The following is a 15339-nucleotide window of genomic DNA, read 5'->3' as shown; positions in this document are numbered from 1 at the left end:
ATCTATTATATCATGTTAATATGTCATGTAAGCATTACGTCGTATGAAATAATAATTAATCTTTTGAATAATAATAATATGTTTAAATACTTATTTCATTCAAAATAAAAAATATAAAAATTGTATTAAATATAAAAAAAAAAAATACTTATTTAACTTTTTAAATATTATATTTTTAAAACATAATATCCAAAAAAGTTCTTCAATAAGCTTTGATACTTTTTTATGTTCAATTAAGCTCTTATATTTTCATTTTAAGCTCTTTAATTTTTATTTCAAATCCAATAAGTCTTATGATTAATGATTGACTTAATTAAAATATCATTTATCATTTTATATCACATTATGTTAATGTGACATGTTGATATATTATAATTGATAATAATGTAGTATATTGATATATCATAATTGATGATAACGTGACATGCTAATTTGACATAATAATATAAACTTGTCATATTGTGCATTCTCCACATTAAAGCCATACCAGTGTCATATGAATATAAAATAACAAAAAATATTTTAATTAATGATAATAATTAATTATTAATTAAAATGACTATTTAGCTTAAAATAAAAAATATAAGAACTCAAATTAATGTAATAAAAAATAAATATTTATTTAAACTTTTAAATAATTTAAATATTTATTTTAATATTATATTTTTTAAAAAATATAAAAATGATTTAAAAAGCACTAAAAACAGCGGGGACAACCATTAAGCTACAAACTTAAAATCTTAATTTTTTATTCAACAAAACGAAATGTGTTGTTTCAATAGACAGTCGGCAATCCATGATTAATTTTGTCGGGGGTATGAATGACCAAGGCGAGGAAGTCCACATATTTTCGGCACTGACTCCAGCGCCCCGTTATCCGACCCAGGACAATTTAGGTTGTCATTACTCTATGAATGATGACAAGTTGTCCATTTCAGTTGACAAAATATGGGAATTTCTTCGCCGTTAAGGAGCAATCAATGAGAAAATGACTTCATGGCTGCATGTCACCCGCTCTAATATCCTCTCTTTGGCCATTAAACTACAGCAAATAACTGAGAAAACAAAAGATAATTGATTTATTTAGGAAAGATGATTAATTTTTTGTACAATTGTTCAATTGTATTACATTTGTTGGGTTCAATTTTAGTTATTTATGTATTAAAACAGATTATTTCGTCCAATTTTTTTTCTTGTTATATTATGCTGACATAGAAAATATTTATATTTTTATTTATAAAGAAAGCCACCTAAGATAATATAAATATGAAAAAAATATATATATTGGTTTTTGGTAACAAAAATGCTTAAACTTATAAAAAATTGAATGGAAATAGTTTTAATAAGCAACATCACTCACTAAGCAAATTGTTCATATGAAATTTGTTAGTGATGTTAACTTTGACCAGACCATGATCTCGGATGTATTTTGTATGTCCATTTTAATTTGATTGATCAAATTAACTTCGGTTTTCTAAATAAATTAAAATATTTATGCAAAATTTTGATAAGTTTAAACTTTTTTTACCAAAAATCAATTTATCTTATTTTTTTAATTTTTATATTATCTTAGATGGAATTTTTATAAATATAAATATTTTATCATGTAAGCATGATGTAGTAAGAATAAAAAAAAAATTGTGCAACCATCGAATTAGACATAAGAGTGCGAAAGTGCGAGAAAATAAAATGGTACGAGATAAAAAAAAAACATAGCAAGTAGAAAATTTATAAAAGAATCTCGCGGGAAAAGTAAAAAAACTTAAATATGAAAATCATAAAGGAATCACGTGGGAAAAGCAAACAAAATTTAAAAAGAAACTGAATTACGAAGAGTCGAAGGCAAAGAAGAAATTCCACAAATCGAGCGGAAAAAAAATGATAGAGAAAAAAAAAAAGAAAAATTTTGTTTGAAGGGACTATTTCATTTCATCGTTGTAAAAAGTAGCTTCTAAATACTAAATTTGACGATTTTCGTTTATTTTGACGCAATTTTGTTTCTTAAATTTGAAGACATTTTTTTTAATAAATGTAAAAATCATGTGACATTTAATTGGTTAAAAGCACCTAGATTCTCATAATAATTGCATCATAAATGGTTACAACCCTATGTACATATACCTGTACATTGAACCATTTTGGGCAAAGCAAAGAGACAGAAGAACAGAGAGGCGTTGGGGGGAGGAAAGAGAGAGATGGGAAGGAGAAAGCTAAAAATCCAGAGATTGGAAAGTGCGAAGGCAAGACAGGCAAAATATTCAAAGCGCAAAGCAGGCCTTGTTAAGAAGGCTAAAGAACTTGCTATACTGTGTGATGTTGATCTAGCCCTTTTGTTGTTCTCTCCCACCGACAAGCCAACACTTTTTGTTGGTCAGGACAAGTAATTTCAATCCTTTTTTTTTTTTCCTTTTATTTTGATTATTTTGTTATAATTAAAATCCGAGATAAATAAATTACTTAATCTTCCAAATTAAAGCAGGATATGCCATCATTTTCCTTTCTAATCTTTATCTTCTTTGTAGAGAAGTCATTACTGTTTAAATTAGCGATTGGAATTACTTTGGTTATTACAGGGACTTAAGTACTGTTGTTGAGAGACTCTCTAAATTGCCTTTGGAAGAGCGTGAAGAAAGGTCACAAACCCTTTGTTCATTTATGGATAATAATACCAACAGTTAAAATTTTCTCAATTTCTTCTCTTTGCTGGGTGACTGATGGATTGTTGATTGTGTTTTGTGTGTCACCAGGAGGGACTACACCATGAAGGCAGGTCCCGAGCTCCCAAACCCAAATTTGGGAAGCTTTGCTTCATTTTGTTAATTTGGTTTTGGTCCTCTGATCAAGCAAACGAAATTTATCCCCAGTAAAAAATAAATGTATTGTAATTCTAACTCTTTTTCTTGTTTGTTTCTGAAGTTGTTGAATAAATTTTATGCAAATTCTGACTCAGAGGCTTTACCAAGAAACGTCTCCGAAGACAGGTTTACCTTTTCTTTTCCGTTCAATGCAATTTGCTGTGTCATCTTTTAATGCACCCTATCAGCTCATAAAGTTTTTTCCTTTTGGTTTTTTCCCCAGAAGCAATGTCCTGAAGGTATGACTATGGACTATTGTTTTTTTCAAATTTGTTTGCTTGTAATACCCATAATTTGAATTGCTTTACATTATATACAGTTACATGAAGATCAACTGAAGGAGCTGAAGGAAAAGCTTGCTGAGAAGAGCAAGATATTGAGGTTTGCAAAATAATTTAAGTTTATTATATATGTGGGCGTACCTACGTATGTGTGAGTAAATATTTGAAGAGTGTTTTCTGGCATTGCTTTGACAGGGATTGGAAATACCCACAAAATGTTGAGGACCTATCGCAAATAAAAATTATGGAGGAGCATCTCATTGCATATCTCAACGGAGTCAGAAACAGGAAGGTATCGAGTGTTGATATATGTTACTATTTTATTTCCTTTTCAATAATCGAAGATTGTTTGAAAGAAATTAACTTGAACCAAGCTGAAGTCATGCATCAAGATAATTTCTATGGGTTGTGTGCTTGTGTTAGCATGCACACAAGTAGATGTACATGGATGTGAATGCATGCATGAACTGATGAAACTCACATCACTTGCAGAGGCGGAGCCTGCTTATGTGATGGGGCGCCAATTTATTTTATTTTTTACATATTATATAAATTTTTTAATAAAATTTTTTAATGATCACCCAAAATAATTTTTTATTTAATAATTAATACAAACAAAGAATAACAAATTAAATAATTTCATATAGGTGACTCGATTTTAATGTTTTTTTTGTTTTCATTTATTTTATTGTTGTTTATGTTTATTTATTTATTTCTATTTTATTTACTCATATATTTTAAATTTCTATAGATTTTTTTTTTTTACAAATTTATATGAGCCATCAATCATATTATTGTTTTTCTTTTTTATTATGTCATGCAGATTTTATCTTCTACCTGTCATGTTTTTATTTTTTCTGTTATGTAGATTTTATATTTTATGATTTTAATTTTTTAAAATAAACAATTTATTATTTAATTCGTAAATATAAGTTGCAGTATTGTATTATTATTTATAATTTTATTCAGAATAACTAATGCTTTCTACAATGTATATTGCAAAATTTAAATAATAAGAATATACATACAAATTTGTGGAATAAAATAATTGTATTTCTTTCAATATAACTTTATTTATTATATATTTTAATGGCTCTCAAAATATTTTTTTATTTAATAATTATTCTTATTCCTCAAACTAATTGATGAAATTAGAGTCATTATAGTTAGCATATTGCTAGTTAAGTCCACCAAATATGTTCTAAACTAATATACTAAATCTATCAAATTTAAAAAATATAAAAGTAAGTCTAGCAATTTAAACCCATTAACTTTTAAGATAAATCTAAGCTTATCATAATATATTATATCTTAACAGTTCAATCTAATAGCTTATAATAACATATTATATCTTAATAGTTCAACCTGGTAACGCAATAGGTTATTTAACAATTTAAGAGGCAAATAGAAAATAAGATGAGAGCTATAACACACAAGGTAAATAGACAAATCATTTGAATTCGAAAAATTATGTTCTCTTCCACTATTGTAAGCAGAGAGTGAGAGAGACTATTTTTTATGATTTCATTCAGTCATATATATTTATATTGGACACCATCATTACTGTTAATGTACATTTTTTCATATGTCTAATATATTGTGAATTTAATTTAATTTTTTAAATAAATGATAATTGAATTATATATAAAATTTTATTTAATTATTTAATGTCTCTTTCTGTTTGGTCTCTCTTTAAAAATGCTTTAGCTCTGTCCCTGATCACTTGCTTTGTTTTTAACAGAGTCAGTTAGCAATGGAGCAGCAAAAGGGACAAGAAGGTTTAAAGGTTCGTTCCCCATGAAATATAGAATTTTCCGGGCAAAAGATGCCAAGAAGTTCTACTTGTAGCATGAAGAAGGAAAAAGCCTCGATATCAAAATTGAAAGAGCTGACAGATGGTTTTTGACTGTGCAGGGGGCTAAGTAGCTTGAAACTTAAAACTACTATGCAGTGTTTTCAGATAACCCTGGTGGCCAATAGGATACCGGAGATATGCAGCAGAGATGATATAATAAGGAAAAATAAACCCTGCTTAGAATGCAGGAACAGCAGTAGATAAGCCTGGTCCTGGATATGTAACAATACTTCAGGAAATAACTAGAAGATTTTACAAAGACTTATTTTTTCTGCATCTCGTTTAATTTTTTTTTCTCTTATAGTCATTTAAAATTGTTCAGACTCCAAAACAAAATTGAACATGCAGCTCTGGCCAGATATCAATGTCACCCTGCATCATTCATGTCAGCTCTGCTTGGTTTCTGCCTGGAGTCAGGCGCCATCAAAAATTCAAGATGAGACATGAGTGAAAGTTCTTGTCATTTGGCACGTGTAATCCTGTGGTAATTAGGCAAATCTAGAACTGGAACTGTGTCCTTAATGTGAGCGTCATTAGTACTTTGTTGATTTTAGAAAGGAGTGAAGGATGGTGAGAATGATTGCCATTTTGACCTGACATTTTACACTGTAAAGTGAAAGTGAAATCAGCCACTGCATCTGAAATTCCGTGACTGCTTCCAAAGTCTGTAGAAACGAATAAAATCAATGATCAAACCCCAAAAAAAAAAAAAAAGAACAGTAAAAAGATCATTAAACTCAAAGCTTACCACTCTTATAACAGAAGGGAGTTTCAACCAAATGTAGATGGCCAGCTCTTCTTTTAATCTTTTTTAAACATAAATACATATAAATCAAATAATGATAATCCAAACCCATATCCAAATAAGGCCGTGAGTTTGGGCTACTGTATCCAAATAAGCGTTACTGAATACAAGGTATGCACAACAACTGAGTCAATGAAGGATTTTTTAATTCATGCAAAAAAGGAAACCACGTGGAGAATGAAGAGTTGACCCTAATACATGGTCTAACTCCAAAGATCATGCAATATTCTTTGATTTATGTTATTGTAATAAAATCACCAAATCCACTGACTTTGACATGCAATATTCTTCACAGGCCCGGGTTGACTCAGTTGTGCATGGCTTGTGTTCGTTAACCATAACGAATCTGACTTCTTTTTTCACAGATATAAAGAACATAAAAAAGAAAACTATCTTGATCCCAGTTTGTGGAATCTTTTTTACTTTACAGAGCTATTCATTTGGTGCGTCTGTCTATCACCAGAATCAGTAAAATGCGGGAAACCCTAGGAGGGTTAACTGATACAGTTTCCACTTATGGGGATGAGGCACACAGCCCAACAAGAGCTTTAAGATGGTGACAACAGAGCAAATCAATTGTGATCTTTCGGCATTCAAACGAGTGTAGTGATTAGGTCCAGGACGGAGGAGTCCAGCTAAGGCTTCTCAGTTCTCAGTGCATTATTGCTGGCTCACGCATATAATGAGTTTATGCAGAGCTGCAAGCACCCAACTCTCCAGAGCCTGAAACTGTAAACCCCACCAGGCCAGAAGCTTTATTGCCAGATGCAGAGGTCCCACTTTAGACAATGCCAAGATTACTACCATAATTTCATATGTAGTACAATATACAAGCATGAATTTGTGGTACTAGCATCTTTTTTAAATCTATTACTACTGAAGTCCCATCCTTTGTTTCCCTTTTTCTCTAAGCTACAACAATCGATACCAAAGTCTTTATACACAATTTCCCATCAATTATATCTTCAATCATTCAATGCTCATTCCTGGAATATTGATATTACATTGATGGCTTCAAACTACCTTTACTCACTATTTCGGGATATTACCTCTCCAAATTTTAGGAAGAGTTGAGCATCTGAGGTGCTCATAGATGGGCAATTGACCAAATGTGGAGTCTTCAGATTTGCATACTCATCCTTGTAGCAAGTCACCTTGGTAGATGGAAGAGGACTTGGTTGCATTGAGCTTGGCTGTTTTGGTGGGGTGTCCAATGGCATAAGGCTTCCTAGCACTCGTGTTACTTCATGCATTGTTGGTCGATCTGATGGGTGTCTCTTGGTGCATAGAAGGGCAAGCTGAAAAGCTTTCTTAACTGCTCCAAGATCCTTGCAAGTTGCAGTGATCTCTGGATCAACTGTTTCCATGACAGCGTTATTGGCAGTCTTGGATAAAATCTGATACACATGTTATACCAATTGAGGTTTTAAACTATGCACAAACCCAAAATAAACTATCCAATCAAAATCAAAATAAGGATCATTATATTTCCTATCAGTGTTAGCATTAGATTTCAAAGTATGAACATGGATAAAAAACTAACCAGTTGATGGAGGTTGCATTCGTTGTCTACAGCTTTCCTTCCAGTTAGTAATTCAAGCAGGACAATCCCATAGCTGTAAACATCAGATTTCTCAGTGAGGCGGGAAGTGCGAGCATACTCAGGGTCTATATAACCAATGGTGCCCATTATGTACGTGGAAGTGTGAGACTTTGATATGCATAAGCTTTTGGCGATGCCAAAATCAGTAAGATGAGCCTCAAAATCCTTGTCCAACAAAATGTTAGATGACTTTACATCCCTGTGGATGATTCGGGGACTACAGTCATGATGCAAATATGCCAACCCTTGTGCTGCTCCAAGTGCTACCTTTAGACGAGTGTCCCAATCAAGCTTTTTCTTCTTGGTAGAAACTGCAGTAAAAGAATACTTGGAATTTGTAAAATTCAAAAAGAGAAAACTATGGATGATACGAAAAAAATGTGTTCCATGTGGAGTCAAATGAGTATAGAGAGAAACTAGAGATACTAACATATTCTAATACCAGACTTTAGCAATATAAACAAGCAGGTACTGCTTCATTTTAAGAACACAAACTTACCATGGAGTAGATCCCAAAGACTGCCATTCTCCATATAGTCATAGAAGAGAAGGTTCCCAGAAGGGGAGAGAGAATATCCTTGAAGGCTGACCAGATTTCGGTGCTTAATACTCCCAACTGTCTCAAGTTCTGTCTCAAATTCCTTCAAGCACTGTGGATAATTAGAGTAGAGTCTCTTGATAGCAACTGGCTTGCAATTCTTAAGAACACATTTGTAGACTGTGCTTGATGCACCATTACCGATTATGTACTTCTCACTCAAATTCTCTGTCATTCTCATTATGTCCTCATATACATGAAGCGCCATATTCATGTGAAGGATCACTAATTTTGGTGTTGAGTAAGTAACTGTAGTTAAGGAGTCCACAAGTCAATAACAGGGGGCACAATTTTCAACAAGAAGGCTGATTTAAAATAACAAACAAAAACCAATTAAGTAATGCTATCATACAATTAATTTTCTTATCCAATCTATCTCCTATTTTCCACTTTTCCAAATTATTGCAGCCTGGTCTAGCCTACCACCTTATTAATCTTAGATGATATTTGCAGAATTGTTCAATTTGGTAACCCAAAATGGGACCACGAAACTCAGAAAATCATTCTCCATATTCCTATGTTCTATACTCTAAGGCAAAAGGACTTGCATAGGTTTACACACAAAAGGAGAAGGCACCTGGCTTATCCAGTGATCCATCTGGAAAAGGTGTAGGATTATGTGGGCGACATGCTGCAATCAAGATCATTAGAAGAATCACAAGGGCACCAAGTGCAATGCCTAGGATTGCTGCTTTAGAGATCACAACTGCATAGACAAGAATGAACAGAACAAAATGAATAATCATCCAAAGAGTGCAACTGAATGATTTTAACAAACCAAGAAAATATTGATCATCTAAGATCAGGAACAACTCTTTAACAAAAATGATATCATCGTATCAACATAGATGAAAAAAAAGTTCTTGCACTCAAGATTCTGAATGCTGAGAATCTTATTTGTAAGATTCAAAATGACTGATGAGGTAGTAGCTCATCTTGCTAGTCACTAATTTCAAGTCATGAGGGCCTCTCAGCTTCACAACTTCAGGTCAACCATCTACTTTAAAAATGGAAGGTCTAGGGCAGCTTATGTCTGCTCATAATACCATCATATGAGATAAAAACACCTTTCTCTCTCTCTCTCTCTCTCTCTCTAAGGTCATAATTACCTCGCTCTGTGGGATGAGACACGTGGCATGGAGAAGAAAGCCAATAGCCGCAAAGCCCAGGATTTCCAATAAAACTGCTAACAAGATGTTGTCAGTTGGAAATTAGGCTTTGGTAGGAAAAAAAGTAGCAGCTAGATTGAGCTTTTTGCAAGGATTATCCGTTAGGAATTCTAATGAGCAAAACGGTAGAATTTTACCTGTCCGGTGAGAATCTTGAAAAGTTATTGCTTGTGGGAATATCACCAGCAAGGTTGTTATAGGATACATTTCTGCAATGTTTCACGGAGTTTATAAGGTTATATAATGCCACTGTTGCTGTACATTTTGAAGGTAGAGCCACATTAAAAGGAAAACAAAAAATCTAGTGAACCATGAACCCACAAGATGGCAAGACTGATGCAGTTGATTAGTGACATCACATCTCCTGATAAATTATTGTTTTCCAGTCTTCTGCATTATTTTGAACCAAGGTATTAAAATGCTGAAGACATTTCATGAAGAAGTCTGGGGACCTTAAATCCCACTAGAAGCCATAATCCATAAATAAAAAAGAGCAAATATTCTATTCAAAGTCAAGACCATCTCAAATAATTCATCTAATAAATCTCTAAGGCCATAAAAATGCCACAATGTAACCTGGCACGAAAGTTTCATATATACTGGCATGTTCTTGCCAACAGCTAAAGTATTCACAATTCAAGTGGACACAGTTGCTTACAATGAGAACATGTTCTGAAGCTGCATGAGTTCTTGAGGAATAATGCCTGAGAGATGATTATTTGAAAGGTCTCTACAATGTAGAAGCATAAGACGCAAAGTCAACAAGGACTACAGAAAGCTTAAGCCTATTAAAGGCAGCAAAATTAGATTTCTTACATCTCCATAACACTTCTTAGATTACCAAATTCGGCTGGAATGACTCCTGTCAAATGATTTCTGCTTAAATTCCTACCAAAAAAAAAAGCAATAGTAAGGTGAAAATCTTTGCTAAGCAATTAAAATCAGATACCATTTTCTAGAAGCACTCACAGCTTCAGAAGATGTTCCAAATCCCCAAGGGAGGAAGGAATCAAACCACTAATTTTGTTGTTAGAAATGTCCCTGAGAAAACAAACAAGAATTAGGAACCAATAAAATGAACAAAGATGAACGCCTTAGTGCACTTAATACTTACAGAGTATCCAAATTACCGATTCGGGATAGCTCAATTGGTATTGAACCCTTGATATTGTTGGAGGAGAGATTCCTGAGGAGGTTTGAAGACAATTAGATTTATGAGATTCATCACAACAAAATTCACTAATTTAATAAAATTGGAACATTAAGGCAATAAATTACACATGATTATGAACATTGGACCTAAGCATTTAGAATAACAAGAATGAAGCTTACAGATAGGTCATACTCTCTAGCCTTTCAAATTCAGGTGGAATTGTTCCATTCAACTTGTTTCCATGCACATTGCTATCATCAGATTAAGCAATAGATAAGTTCCTTAAAACAGTTCAAATTAAAAGAAATAAAGTTACAGACATTAGATCAGTGCTTACAGGCTGTTGAGATTTGTACATGAGCTAAGATTATGAGGAATAGGGCCTTCAAGATTATTGTTAGCGACATTCCTGCAAAAAGATGTCCCAATGCTTATGATATAGTAGGAACCTAGCAATTAATATTGAACAACCAGGAACACTAACGTACAGATCAAACAATTCAGTTAGTTTCCCAAGCTCTGGTGGAATATGCCCCGTAAGATGATTATCATTCAGTTCCCTGCATGAGGCAAAATAATGCTTGAGATGCTGGCAACACAAAAACAGTGCTTGAGAGGCTGACAATGCATACTTTGCATCGATTCGCATTGACATTACTGATATGTTATAGGCTGATTATAGATATCACATTTTAAAAATGCAGAACAGTTGGGTAGAGACCAACTAGCATTACAAATAGGCAAGACAAAACAGAGAGAAATTAATCTTACAAGTAGTGAAGCTTCGTCATATTTCCGAGCTCAGGGGGGATAGATCCAGTCAGTTGGTTACCATGCAAATATCTACAGCGTGTGGTGTATTCCCATCAAAATATTGAACACAAGTTAAGTAGAAACATACTAGCAGCTGTTTAATCATACTTCTAATTTGGTATCTAAAACTAGCAAGCTGCAATGAGAATTAAAATAATTGATATTAAAAGTACATGAACACTAAGCACCTACTTACAATTTTTCTGTGTAGGTCAGATTCCCCAAAATAGAAGGGATGGGTCCACTTAACTTGTTGCAGCTTAAATCCCTGGATTGGAAACACAATAAAGTGAGCACATAAGATTGGTAACACAAGGAAAAGAAAGATTTCAAATGATTAAAGGACTTCAAAGCAGATATGAACAAGAGGCACTTACAACACAGCAAGGGCCTGCATCAGACCAATGACAGATGGAATCTTCCCTGAAAGATGATTACCTTGCAAGGATCTACCCAACAAAATCAACATGAGAACACTTAATAAATTAACAGTACGCAGGCACATAGACATTACGGGGAAAAAAGGAAAATGTCAGGCGCATACAGTGTAGCTACTTGCAAGAACCCAATATTGAATGGAATTTCCCCAGTTAGCTGGTTGTAGGACAAGTCCCTACCAATAACAAGATAAGAGATATTTTTTATCAACCAATATTAGAAAATTTGAAAGCATTTGGCCTCATTGAGCAGATGATGAGTACATACAAGACCTGGAAGGCAGTGCAGTTGCCTATGTTCTGTGGGATGCTGCCAGTCAAACTGTTGTTCCTCACATCACTGCAAACAATATAGAGCATAAATTAAACCGGAAAAGAGCCTTACATGTCAAAAGATACAATGACAGTATGAGATTATTGAATAACAAAATGGGATAGTATGGAAACTTACAAGTACCATAAACCAGTTAGCTGGCACATGTCTGGGGAAAGTGTACCAACCAGATTGTTTCCTCGCAAGCCACTAAAATTGGGAAGAACATAAAAGAATTAGAAATATCTAGGCTTCGGATTCATGGGAAGATATCATTAAATGTGAAACTTTCATATGGAACTGTTATACAGCAAAATCAATGGGTGCAGTAACTATTTTGCACTCACAGATACTGTAACACTTCATTCCAATAGATGAGCCTCGGTACTTCCCCACCAAGCTTATTTTGTGCCAGGTCCCTGGAACCGGTATGCCACAAGTAGTCAGGGCATGAAACTTTCATCGACTCATCAGTGAATTGTGAGGCAATGTGAAGAAATGGGAAGAAACAACTTACAAAACTTTCAAATTTGGAATCTGTGACAAAGTTGAAGGTATTGGTCCGATTAACTGATTGTTTTTCAAAATTCTGAACGGTCATCCAAAAAACTTCAAACTATTAAAACTGAGCAGACCAAGAATTCAAGCAACACAGTCTAGTGAGCCATGCTTCATAGGTAACTTACAAAAATTCCAGTTGTTTCAGCTTTGAAATCGAAAAAGGTATGTCTCCATATAACTCATTAAAAGACAAGTCCCTGACAACACCGGTGAACAATGTTCAAACTAATTTGCAAGCTACTTATGTAAACTTTCTCAAAATAACATCTACAATGTCAGATTCTTGAGCACTTTTCTGCTAAACCACTTACAGGCTTTTCAAAGATGAACAGTCACCAATCTCATCTGGAATTTGTCCCGAGAGACTATTGCCTCTGAGGTCACTGATCACATAAGACATAACCTTTATCAATCTCAACCCAAATCCATTACAATTTCATTTCACAATAGCAAATAAGTTTTGGCTCCATTAGCTTCAACAATTCATCTAAAATACAAGATGAGGAGAGTTCAGGAGAATATACCTCTTTTTCTACCAAACTCATTAATTATATCGTACACTTCATACTAAAAATCTTTCTAACTAAAAATACCGAAATAGGGGAAGGAAAAAAATAGCTTAGATTTCAAAGAGAAGGCAGAGAATAAAGAACAGTACACAGTGAGGAGGTCCTTAAGATTTCCAATTGCTGGTGAGATTTCTCCATCAAGATTTAAGCCTGATAGATTACTACAGTGCCAGAAACCATAACAAACAAACATCAGCTGACAAGGGGTGGGGGAGAAACCAAATTTTGGCAAACCAAGAAACATTTTACCATCAAGAATGACAGTGCCAAGACAAAGTAAAAAAAAAATAGCAAAGACACCAAAGTGAACGCATAATAGCATCAGAACTTACAGAGCAACGACATTAAAGGTGACATTATCGCAAGTGACCCCTCTCCAGACACAATAATCTGAAGATGGCGTATCCGCCCAGTCATATAGAACATTGTCCACATCCCTAAACGACTTCTTTATCTCCAACAGTGTTGCTCCTTCATTACATTACATAACATAGACAAAAACACGAAATTTTAGTTTCATTGTAGAAATGCAGACAACACAAAAACAATCAACCTATCTTCAAATTTTAAAAAGAAAAAGTTAAAAATCAAAAGCTTTTTTATTCAACCATGGTCCATAACTGTAACAATAAATGAAAACACTCAAAAAGCAAGGAGCTCGATTTCAAAATCAGTAGAAAACAGTGAACCAGCAGCCATTTTTGAAAAAGAATTAAAAGGGTAATCTTTAAAAATTGATAAGAAAAGCTTGAAACTTTACTTGCCATTGTTTTCTTACATTTTCAGAGCATCCAAACAAAACCCAGATGAAACATAATAAAAAAAGACCCTCTGTCATTTCTAACATAATGGAACACTTACCATCTTCTGAATCCACAAAAGCAAAACCCAAATAGAAGAGAGAAACCAAGAAGATAAACTCCAAACGAAATGCCAATGCCATCATTAAACTTTCCAAGACGATCCCTTACTTTTCAAACAAAACCACCCACACCATATCTCAGCTAAGGAGAAAGAAGAAAAGAACGACGACGTCTCTTTTCAAGCACTCGAAAAACCCCGGGCAAAAACCTCTCCTCTTTTCTCTACTGCTCCACTGGACTCACTGACATGGAAATGATGACGAAGAAAGAAAAATGAGTATACTTTTTATGATACTTTGTTGTTGTTGCTGCTGCTGTCCCTATTATTGTTTATTCTCCTTTACCACATTTAGATTTTTGATGACTTTTCTTTTACCGGGCAACGATAAGAATGAGGAGGAGGAGGAGGAGGAGAAGAAAGAAAGAAAGAAGAACAGAGGAGGCTGCTCGTTACATCACATCGTTCTGTCACGGAGACCCCCTCTTCTATATACAGTAGTCCCCAAAGAGCTAGAGAAGTGCCAAAGAGAAACAGGAGCCAAAAAAACAATAATAATAATACCGCTAACAACTGTTAAATGGAGTAACAAAGAAAGAGAGAGTGACAGAAAAAAGAATTATTTCATAGATAAGGTTAAAATAACTGTCTGCCATAGCCTCTGCCATCTCCCCTGCCGACTGCAAACACCAAACTTTCTCTCTTCTTTCCTTTGTTTTTTCTTTTTAATTTTTTTCTCCATTTAAAGGGGTAATAGTATAATTAATTACAGACTATAATTATGAAACAATTGTTTCAAGGGTCGCTTTCTTTGTATGTTTCGGCAGCAGAGAGATAAATAATCCTCTTTAGGTTGACAAACAGCTCTCTCTTCTTTTTTTTTGCTTTAATTTCTTTTGTCATGTTTCGAACATAAGGTTAATTTTGTTTTGTAAATTTTTACTGTTTGGCAGTTGCCAGTTACTTTCCGTTATTAACTACCCTCCCGCCAAAGAATCATCGTCGTATTAGTATTAGTTTAGCTCTCCGTTTCGAGGATTACGCGTTTTCTTATTTCTATTTTTTCCACGTAAATCTCTCCTATTTGTTTAAGGAATTAGGAATATCTGTTTTTTTTACCATTTAAGGTAAACGAATATTTACTATTTACTGTGAAATCAATCATCGACGTGGCCATGAAAAAAGGGCGCAGCGAATTCAGAATCTTGGTAAAAAAAGTTGATTAAAAAAATATTTGTAAAAATAAAAAAAATAAAGGGTCCACAAAAAAAAAAAAGGCCAACCGTACACTGAGCTAATATCCCATCAAAGAAAAGATAAAAAAGAAAAGAATTTACCCCAATCAAACTTTTTCAAATATTAGGGGGTTTTTTATTTTTACCTCGGGAAGGTCATTTGTCTCGTCTCCTCACTGTCTCTGACACCTCTTCTCCTTACTGACGAAAAGTTGCTGGGTCCCCCACTGA

The 15339-nt window shown here is 33.8% G+C and overlaps 2 protein-coding genes across 4 annotated transcripts; one reads left to right on the top strand and one right to left on the bottom strand.

Annotated features, from left to right (window-relative positions):
• LOC18588159 (agamous-like MADS-box protein AGL65) lies at window positions 2169-6770 on the top strand. The gene is made up of 9 exons (XM_007012370.2): window positions 2169-2380; window positions 2574-2633; window positions 2748-2766; window positions 2917-2981; window positions 3079-3094; window positions 3175-3236; window positions 3332-3428; window positions 4878-4922; window positions 5051-6770. Exons 1-9 carry the CDS (start codon window positions 2196-2198, stop codon window positions 5060-5062), a joined length of 561 nt encoding a protein of 186 aa, XP_007012432.1. The 5' UTR covers window positions 2169-2195; the 3' UTR covers window positions 5063-6770.
• On the bottom strand, window positions 6577-14587 carry LOC18588158 (LRR receptor-like serine/threonine-protein kinase ERECTA). Of its 3 annotated transcripts, XM_018128004.1 has the most exons (27): window positions 13874-14587; window positions 13345-13483; window positions 13102-13173; window positions 12755-12826; window positions 12569-12640; window positions 12400-12471; window positions 12230-12301; window positions 12021-12092; window positions 11838-11909; window positions 11677-11745; window positions 11510-11581; window positions 11329-11400; window positions 11091-11162; window positions 10808-10879; window positions 10657-10728; window positions 10499-10570; window positions 10281-10352; window positions 10136-10207; window positions 9983-10054; window positions 9825-9896; window positions 9488-9556; window positions 9304-9375; window positions 9107-9180; window positions 8575-8703; window positions 7899-8246; window positions 7340-7710; window positions 6577-7193 (listed from the first exon to the last, which is right to left on the bottom strand). In XM_018128004.1, exons 1-27 carry the CDS (start codon window positions 13956-13958, stop codon window positions 6822-6824), a joined length of 2952 nt encoding a protein of 983 aa, XP_017983493.1. In that variant the 5' UTR covers window positions 13959-14587; the 3' UTR covers window positions 6577-6821. The 3 variants fall into 3 exon arrangements, with proteins under 3 accessions (XP_017983493.1, XP_017983494.1, XP_017983495.1); XM_018128005.1 differs by lacking the exon at window positions 9488-9556; XM_018128006.1 differs by lacking the exon at window positions 13102-13173.

Source organism: Theobroma cacao, chromosome 9, assembly GCF_000208745.1.
Source record: "Theobroma cacao cultivar B97-61/B2 chromosome 9, Criollo_cocoa_genome_V2, whole genome shotgun sequence".
NCBI classification, from domain to species: Eukaryota; Viridiplantae; Streptophyta; class Magnoliopsida; order Malvales; family Malvaceae; genus Theobroma; species Theobroma cacao.
The sequence above is the reverse complement of the archived record's forward strand: the minus strand, read 5'-3'. Positions and strand labels throughout refer to the sequence as shown.

Coding starts and splice junctions, on each gene's coding strand:
- LOC18588159 (XM_007012370.2), top strand. CDS start 2,196: ATGGGAAGGAGAAAGCTAAAAATCCAGAGATTGGAAAGTGCGAAGGCA. Junction 2,381..2,573: donor CTTTTTGTTGGTCAGGACAA/GTAATTTCAATC, acceptor TGGTTATTACAG/GGACTTAAGTACTGTTGTTG. Junction 3,429..4,877: donor ACGGAGTCAGAAACAGGAAG/GTATCGAGTGTT, acceptor TGTTTTTAACAG/AGTCAGTTAGCAATGGAGCA.
- LOC18588158 (XM_018128004.1), bottom strand. CDS start 13,958: ATGATGGCATTGGCATTTCGTTTGGAGTTTATCTTCTTGGTTTCTCTC. Junction 9,897..9,982: donor CTAAGAAGTGTTATGGAGAT/GTAAGAAATCTA, acceptor TCTACATTGTAG/AGACCTTTCAAATAATCATC. Junction 9,181..9,303: donor TCAAGATTCTCACCGGACAG/GTAAAATTCTAC, acceptor TCTTGTTAGCAG/TTTTATTGGAAATCCTGGGC.